At 41.7% G+C, this 9,412-nt stretch overlaps 1 protein-coding gene across 1 annotated transcript in view; it reads right to left on the minus strand.

Moving 5' to 3' along the window:
- LOC109299349 (cytosolic phospholipase A2 epsilon-like) overlaps positions 1-9,412 on the minus strand; it is a 71,880-nt gene that overhangs the window by 34,285 nt on the left and 28,183 nt on the right. Inside the window, exons 7-12 of the mRNA XM_019519938.1 lie at positions 8,698-8,740; positions 7,796-7,859; positions 5,642-5,805; positions 5,395-5,487; positions 3,737-3,774; positions 1,804-1,939 (exon numbers count right to left, since the gene is read on the minus strand). Of these exons, the coding sequence (XP_019375483.1) occupies positions 1,804-1,939; positions 3,737-3,774; positions 5,395-5,487; positions 5,642-5,805; positions 7,796-7,859; positions 8,698-8,740 (538 nt within the window). The remainder of the gene's footprint in view (positions 1-1,803; positions 1,940-3,736; positions 3,775-5,394; positions 5,488-5,641; positions 5,806-7,795; positions 7,860-8,697; positions 8,741-9,412) is intronic.

Raw genomic sequence — 9,412 nt, forward strand, 5'->3', positions numbered from 1 at the left:
GGGGAAAGGGGAGGAAAAAGAAGGGGCACTGCTGAGAGAGGCAAGTTGAGTAGGAGAGAGAAAAACAAAACAGTTAACCCATTGAGGGACACTGGGTTTAAAAAACATAGTCCAAGTAACGGGTAATAATCCATAGTCTTGGTTTAGACCATATTTAACACAATGCAGTCTGTCGATTATTTCTTGTTCCACAATTTCCAATTCAAGTTCCTCTTTTTTAAGTTTTATCGTCTAAGAACGGCCACTCTGAGGTCAGCAATGGAGTGTCCAGGGAGGTTAGTGTCCTGCCACCAGTTTTTTCTGTCTTTCTGGTATTGAAGCCAGATTGGTTTTCATTCATTCTTACAAATAGGGATCACCCTATCTGTCCATTGTAGAAATGGTCATTATTAATGACTTCCAGCCCCTCCTGGAAAATGATGACCATCTCAAGGTAGCCATGGGGCACAAGCCTGTTCTTGCTTACATGCAGCCCCCCAATCTCAACAGAGTCTCTTTAGTAGCAAACTACCCAACTCCTATTCTCAATGAGGCCACAGACCTTGGTCTGGACCCAGGTGCCTGCTGTGCCCCCTCATCAACACAGACCACAGCATCACGGGACCAAATACATGATTATAACATCCAAAGTTCATTTACCTGCACCTCTACCAATGTCACATACACCACCACCTGTACAACAGACAGATAAACCCATGGCAGAACACTGTGACTTCCCTGCACATTCCATCAATGGTCTTTAATTACAGCTTTTCCAGCTTGAGTTCATCATATTTGAATATAGATGACCAGAATGGTACACATTATTCTAAATGAGGTCTCAGCTGTGCTGTCTACAACAGCATTAACATTTTCCTATCTTTACTGGAAATACTGCATCTGGTCCATTTTAGGATCACATTGTCACAGCTGCACAAAACTGGTGTCTTTGCAGAGTATTTTTGGGGGGCTTTAATAATATATAGTTGGTTCCCTCATTGGTTAGGGATTTTCTTGCTAAATTAATAATGCATCACTTGAAGGTCAAAGAAATACAGGAATTGCAATTCTAAAACAGATCATTGGTTCAGCTAACCCAGTAGCCTGCCTCTGACAGAAAGGGAAGAAAGTGTAGCACCACTCACATATTAACATAGTTCATGTAGTTAATTGTTTCCCATAATTTCACATGATGGGAAAGAAATGTCTTATACCCTCTGCCAACATGAAAAATGTGTCTGTATGGAGAAAAAGAGGTTTTTAGGAAATGGAGAAGGCAACTGGTCTCTATACCAACTTTTCACTTGTATCCTATTGCCCTGTTTTCAAAAGAAATACTTTTCCATCTTTACTGTAGGGACAACTGTACCTCCTAGCTCTAATATGTATTGTATCAGCAATCTCACCATTAGCCTTCCTAAGTTTAGACACTTCAGGAAGTACCAAGGCAAGTGGCTCCCTAGTGAATGAGATCATACCAAATATATTTATGCCACAACTCCATTATGGACATAAAAATGGCAGACTGATTTTTTGAAGACAGTTGCCAGTTAGCACCAAGCGCTGTAGCCTATACCAGAGCTACACTGGAGATAACAGAGAATCAAAGAGTCATCACCAATTTCCTGATGGCTTTCCTCCCACCCACCATACCAATCAAATCTTGGGGCAATAGAGAATCTCTCCCATACATTTTATCCAGAAAGTTCTAGAGAGGCATAAATTCTGTCACAAAAAACATACCACCACCCCCACACTTCATTTAATGCTCAGTCTGTCAGTCACTTGGAGTACATGACACACCGAGGATACTGCCCTTCATACCTCATCATCCTGCAGATCTTCCTCAAGTTGCAGAACTTTTTTCAAAGCAGCGGCAACCACTTTCTTCCTTTTACAAATGAAATCCTGTTCCTCTGCACACAGGTCAAACCCCAAGCGCACATCCAGGTCCTTGTGACTAGTGCACAGGCCAGAACAAACAGCATATATTAATCACAATCAATTTCAGCTCTTCAAAGCAGATATTGAACAAACTCAAAAAAAAAAAAAAAGAGTCAGGTTAACAGAAAAGCAATTCCCACTCTCCTGTATAAGACAAAAGATATAGGTGCAGAAAGTGTGAGAATATCTCAGAGTCCTATACTTCCACCCTCATGATTAGACATTACACTAGTAACATGGCTTAAAATATTTCACACAATTATCAAAATTACAGTAGGTCCAATTCTCAGCTCTTGTAATATGAAAGAGTTACATTGCCCCCATCCTGTGTAGGACAATGGACATAAAAGTTTCAGATTACAAATTAACCTTTCTACTGCAGGGGTCACATACAAAATGGTGAACTGATCGGGTATATGGGATGTTTTTTGAGGGGAGGGAATGTTAAACCTGCTGTCATGCAGGCAGGCTTTGTCCCCTTAATAGTCTTTCAGACAGTCAAAACCATAGCTTATATGTGGCCTTGCGCTTGCAGCCTCGCTGTCTGGTTTTGCTCCATTGGGAGCCCCCTCGACCAGTCTTTGGAACGCAAAACATTAATCCTTGGTCCAAACAAACAAATGAGTAAAGCAAATCTTTAGCCTTTCTCCAGGCAGCAGGAGAGGGCCCTTTAGTCCTGACTGTTCCTAGAAGTGAGCCCCTCTGGTTTCAGTCTGCTTCCTGCCTCCTTCTCCCAGCTCAAGCCCTTTGCTCTTTCTCTGCTCGGGCTCTTAACTGCCAGCTAAACACTCACAGCTGGGCTTCTACCAACTTCCTCATTTAAAAAGCTAGACCATCCTGTTAAGAACAGTTTGTCCATACTTTGTATAAAGCTATTGTTTCAAGCTAGTCACCCATTGCTCTCTATAGCCACATCTATACCACCCGGGCTAAGTACAGACAGTCAAAAACCCTGAGGCTGAGTCAATTCAATCTTTGCAGGTTAACCTAAACTGTAGAGATTGAACTGATAAGCAAGTGAATGGACATTCACTTTTGATTCCAGAGATGCAGCCACATGCCTGCAGTGACCCAGGCCAGAAGCTGGGGAGCACTAGCGCGTGCCACCCTACTTGGCTGGACTAAACAACTTGAATCTGGAGGGGATCTGGAACAGAAGGTCAATAGACTGATTTAACCTATGTCAGTTAAGTGTGATGCTACATCCACCCAAGTTTATCTTAAATTGGTTTTGGCCATTTTGAAAGCAGTTTATGTGCACTTAACTTCTATTGTTTTACAGATTTGAACCAGTTTCTGATCACTTATACCAGTTTATGTGTAATTTCTTTCCCTAGCCCTGCAGGGCAAACCTGGGAGTCCTGCCCTACCCTGTCAGACCTTCTCTATGTATAGTCAAACCTGCAAATTAGGTGGTGTAAACAGTATAGAGCAGGCCTGACTGCACTCTCAGGTTCTCCAAAAACATGAATGTGCTGCTAGAATGTGTATTTAGTGCTGCTCTAAACCATCTACAATGACTGCATTGCAGGCTTTGGCATCCCTAGTAAGTTGGCAGGCCAAGCTTCTCAGGATTGCCCTGGGGGCTGTATGGCCATGGCCCATATGATCTGAGTAAATAATTTAGTAAAATCTGTGCTAATCATTTGTTAGCCCTGTACTGTATTTCAATTTTTGACTGAGTCAATTTAAAGCTTGCTTGGTTTTGAAGTGATGGCAGAAAGCTAAAACATTAGCATATTCTTCTAAAAAACAGATTAGGATTACATAGAATAGGGTCAACATAATACTTGGAAATAAGTAAAAGACTTACCACTCTTCTGCTTTCACATAAACCCCATATGTTTTGTTCTAATAATCAAGAATGAAAATATCAGAAGTATAATTACCGTTTGAAGTGGAGTTTTGCATAGAATGGCCCCAGCAACACAGTCTCACACCCACACAGTATCCCTGCAGGGTCTCCCTCTCCCTCTCCCTTATATACAATCCCTACAGGATCCCTCACATACACATACATCCTCACATACACACACATGCATGTACACATGCACAGGTACACATACACACATGTGCACACACACATGCCTTGTGCCCATGCAGGGGTCTGGGTCCTGGTTCATGGGAGTGGGGGTGGTTAGTGGGTCAGGGGTTGCTGGCAGGTGGATGTCCCCTGCCTAACTGGGTTGGCACAGCTTCATGGCCCTGGGACTGTGAAGAGGGACTGGGCTTTCCTAGCTCCTCAGCTGTCATGGGTTTGCTATGTCTCAGGCTACAGCAGTAAAGTGCAACCCTAGTCACAGCCTGTCTCCCTGGAGGGAGTGGGGACTAAAGCAATCCACACTGGGACCCTGGAGGAAAGCATGGAGACTTCTACCAATAGTGTAAGTTTACAAGTGTTCATTCAACTAATAGAAACTCTACTGGAGGCAACTTCTATAGCATCATATGAGGAAGAAGTTTCTATGAGACCCACCATTTTTGGGCCAGTGAAAACTCTTGAGCACTTGTATAGTATACATAGTTTTTATCAGTGGCTTTGATTCCCCTAGTAGAAAATGTAATGCTCGTATACACCTTAAGTGATAAATCTGGTTTCAATATTACTACATGATTTACAGGAGAATATTCTCAGTCCCTTGCTCCATTCAGAGTGGGGAAAGAGTGCCTAAGTTGAAGTACTGCACAGAAAGACCTGGGGGTTACAGTAGACCATGAGCTGGATACAAGCCAACAGTGTGCTCTTGTTGCAAAAAAAAAGGCAACACCACACTAGGTTGTATTAACAGGAACATCTCATGCAAAACAAGTGAAGTGATTCTTCCACTCTATTCAGCACTAGTGAGGTCTCACCTGGAGTATTATGTCCAGTTTGGGGCCCCATGCTTCAAAAAGGATGTGGACAGTTTGGAAGGAATTCAACACAAAGCAATAAAAATGATTAGGGGCATGGGAGGCAAGACTTATGAGGAAAGGCTGAAAAAACCTAGGGTTATTTAGTCTGAAGAAGAAAGGACTGAGAAGATTTTTAACAGTCTTCAAATACCTGAACGACAATTACAGAGAGGATAGAGATGGGCTTTTATCTGTTACTGTAGGGGACAGGACTAGGAGCAACGGCCTCAAACTGCAGCAGGGGAAATTTAGGTTGGAGATTAGGAGGAAATTCCTGACTATGAAGGTGGTCAAACATTAGAACAGGCTACCTAAAGAAATCGTGAAATCACCATCCTTGGAAGTTTAAGAGCAAGTTAGACAGACACTTGTCCGGGATGATTTAGTCAGAGATGATCCTTCCTTGAGATGGGGGGCTGGAATCAATGACCTTGTGAGTTTCCTTCTAGCCCTATTTTCTTATGATCCATAAGAATATAGTTATTGTATTCTTTAATAATATTATTAACAACATATCTAGAAACCATGTACATATTGTTCATTAGTTATTCCAAAAGGCTGACAGCTGGTACTCACCTGAACTACTGTTACTTTCTCTCCCAGGTTAAGTGAATTCAGATGCACAGTCAGGGGACCTTTTATATCCATTTCCCTTTCATCTGTCCTATACTAAATACATATATATATATATATGAATAAAAGATTTTCATGAGAAGAAAATTATTTAGAATCCCATTGCTGCCAAACTACCATGTGAAGACAATTTTATGATGCTTCCTACAGTTATTTTAGCTGTTTTAACTATATGTTATCAGTGACCTACACCACAGGAAAATCTCTTCTTTGGCAGTGTAATATCCAGTTTCGATTGACTGTGCTTTACATAGTGGAACATGGCAGCGTCTAGCAGAGCAGGGCCTCTAGAGTCTAATGAAACTTTCTTCGTTCCTTCATAGGATCCTTCCACTGTGAATGTGAAATCTCTCTCTAAAAAAAAGAAACAAAGCATGCAGGGAATGTTAACAATACCTTCCCAGAAAAGCCTTTACACAAACAATTAAAAATGCTCTAAGTGAAATCTTAGCCCTACAGAAGTCAATGACCGATATGGCAGCCAATAGTTTTGACTTCCATGGGGCCAAGATTTAACTTTCAATATTTATTTCTCCCTACTTTTACATTTTGTTTTTATTGTGCTTCTCTGGAATAACACTGAGGATCATGTTTAGATGAAAACTCCATGTTTCAAAATGGCGTTCCTTGAGCTACATAAAAACTGGACCATAATGAAGGAGTCTCACCCTGCTCCCCTGCCCCTCACCCCCCCACCATAAAAATACTATCCATTCAGGATTCTCACAAGATCACTTCAGATGCTCCCCAAAAAATTAAATAAAAATACAGAAGTCACCTTTGAGTGAGTCTAGAATTGGAACTGATTTGGGTTCTTTTTTAAACAAAAGGATAAAGTACAAATACCGCCCCAAATTATTGTTTGATCAATTTGATTGATTGTTGTTCTGTTATATTCATTTAAATGGCCCCTTAACATTAAATGTTGATGAAGAATGGCTGCATTTAAATGGACATATATGTCTAGAAAGAATGCTGACATGATGATGCATTAATTAAGATGAAATTCTAGCACCACCTAGAATTAATTTATTGGGAAGGAATGAGACTGTTTCATAACTGTAATCTTTTATAATTCGGTGCAATGTAAATTGGTCATTAGATGTCCTAGTCATTCAGTCTGTGAGCTGAAGTACCTACAAACTAGAAACTGAAATTCATTGAATGACTCCAAAGCAACTTTCATTAGGTTTATCAGGATGACATGAATTCAACTGGACACTAAGACCACATTCAGAAGAGCATGGACGTGTGGTATGTGACGCCAGAGACCCATCTGTGGTGCCACACAACACACATGCAGGCATCCCCCACACTGCTACCTTGCAGCACGGGTAGGGGGGGAACTGACCCCGGAAGATCCTGGGGTCAAAAAAATCCATGCTGAAAAAAAACAAGGTGGCGCACATGGCGCCAGCTCATGCCACCCCAAACCAGAGCCTGGCTAGTCAGAGCCACACTCTGGTTGCCAGCCAAGCTTCCTGCCATGGCTGCAGCCCTGGGAGGACCCCAGGTAAGGCTGCTGGGGCCAGCATAGGCATTCCCCAGGCATTTCCCACACAAGGTGTGCTACTGCTACTTGTCCCTGGGAAAACAAAGGTCCGTGCTCATCTGGATGTGCCCTAGGAGTTTTTAATACAGGAGTTAAGATTTTTCCAAGCTCAAATGATCACTGCGAGAAGATTCTGCGCTGACACGTGGTCTCCTTCAGTTAATTCATGAATGGCCAGATATATCAGGTTGGAGTTAGTCTACGTTGCAGTCAGACTGATAATGGTAAGTTTTGCACAAAGCAAATAAATAAGCCCACATGTACTTGTTTCACCACAAATCTATTTCAATTACAGTAGTAATTTCTTCTGGTGGGCAGTTTCTTAGAGGATAGCCAGGAAGACTACAGCTACCTGTCTGGGGATACCGCAACAAGGTGTTCAGAAAAACAAAGAGAAGGCTACCAGACAGGAAAGGATGGGATGCGGTATCCTGATTCAGAACAATGAAATGAGGGCAGATTCAGCTGGGTGAGATCATCTTTGGCTGTTTGCAACACAGCAGACAGACAGTGATACAGTGATGTGTCTGAGCTATTAAAATCATCTGAGCTATTAAAATCATCTGATCTTTTCTCTCCTGAAATCTGCCTAGCTTTTAGCTGCTAATGGCACTTGCAGAAAGGTATACAAGATTCTCCTTTACCAGTGGATAGAACAGGCATCTTTTGTCAGTATGGTCTTTTTACAGGACCATGAGCAGTAGAATACCTTCTTCTTCCAGTACATGGAGACACTATCTACCACTTTTCCAATTTCAGTCATACAGTTATAACTACTTATTAAAGTCTTACTTCTATGATCAGTCTCCTTTTTTCCTTCATCCACCTGTACTTCTAGACAGCAAACTTCTCGAGACTGTAAGAGATGGTCAGGAGAATAGTCAACGGCAGAGAATGCTACAGAAATGAATTCAAGTGCACTGTCCTACTCTCTTGCCATCTGTTGTAGAGGAAGCAAGCTCAGCACTTGTGGTGTCTAAGGCCCTATTCAACATTAATAAAGTTGTTGGGACTGATTCCCAGAACGTGTAAATCAAGGAAGCATGGTTACAATCAATGGAGGCGATTTACAGGCTGAGGACCTGGTCCATATAGTTTAATTATAGTGTGGCCCAGCTATGTTATACAGCTATTTTCTTCCCTCTATGAAACATACTTTAAACTTGTCTTGCCAAAAAGTGACACTGTAGGACACCAGTAATTGTTATGTGGTCCTTAGGTAAAAGGTTGAGGGCTGTGCCGTATTAGGAGGTGACTAGATTGGGAACTGAAGCTTATCACTGTGTTTCATTAATTGCCATTATTCAACAATACAGGACTTTGAAGAGGATGTGAAAGTGCTTTCAGCTTTAATATTCTTTTTACAGCATCCCCCAACAAGAGACACTGAAATAATGTGACATAATTGCTCTCATGTGTTACTTCCTTTCCTTTCCTTTGATCAACAAGCATATCAGAAAAGTGGAGGGTTTGGGTAATCTCGCATCTCTTCCAGCCCAAGGCTTTCACAACATGAAAATTGTGTGGGCCTGCAGACTGTCAAGAAGTTCAAAACTTCTGATTTCAGCATGCAACTCAACAAAAAAAAGTGGTTAAGAGTTCTGCATATGGGGTCATTCACTCCCTCTCTAATTCTACTTAAACCATGAGTATTGATATGTAATGCAGAGATTAGCACAGAAAATACAAGTTACCACTAATACTCCATTAGTAACAGTGTTTTCAGGAACAGCTGGACTGAAAAACAAAATGAAAAAGACATATTGGTATTTCAAAAATGATTTACAGAAGCACAAGTAAATTTTTGCTGGATTTTTGTCTTGCTCACTTTTTCTCCCAATCTTTCTACATCAGTCTTTCTAGCCACTCCTTTCCTTCACTTTGGTCTTGTGTCACTACCTGCCTCTGCATCCATCTTCTCATTCTCAGTCCGCCTCCAAAGTAGCCTCACATTCTCAACTCCTTTAATCAATTTTTTCTTTGTTTACCTTTCTTGTCTCTCCTTCGACTGAATTATAAAACAAATAGCCACATTCACCTCAAAATCAGTTATGTATATCATTCCACTCTGAATTAATTGGAAAAAGGAGTCATTAGGGGGAGAGGAGTGGGGAGAATCTAAGGATGTGGCAGGCATACAGGGCCCTTCTGTATCACTGGTTCCATCTCACCAAACAGCCTCTTGCAATGACAGATTATTTTTGCTTATAGTTTCATAGATTTAGGGTTGGAAGGGACCTAGTAGATCTTCTAGCCCGACCCCCCGCCAGGGCGGGAAAACAACAAAACCCCAAAACAAGAAACGGGACTCAAATGAGTCCAGCCAGGTAGGCATCCAGCCTCTTCTTAAAGACCCCCAGGGTAGGGGCCAGCACCACTTCCCTTGGAAGTTGGTTCCAGCTCCTAGCC

This window comes from Gavialis gangeticus, unplaced genomic scaffold (genome assembly GCF_001723915.1).
Source record: "Gavialis gangeticus isolate Ggan-Ray unplaced genomic scaffold, GavGan_comp1, whole genome shotgun sequence".
NCBI classification, from domain to species: domain Eukaryota; kingdom Metazoa; phylum Chordata; order Crocodylia; family Gavialidae; genus Gavialis; species Gavialis gangeticus.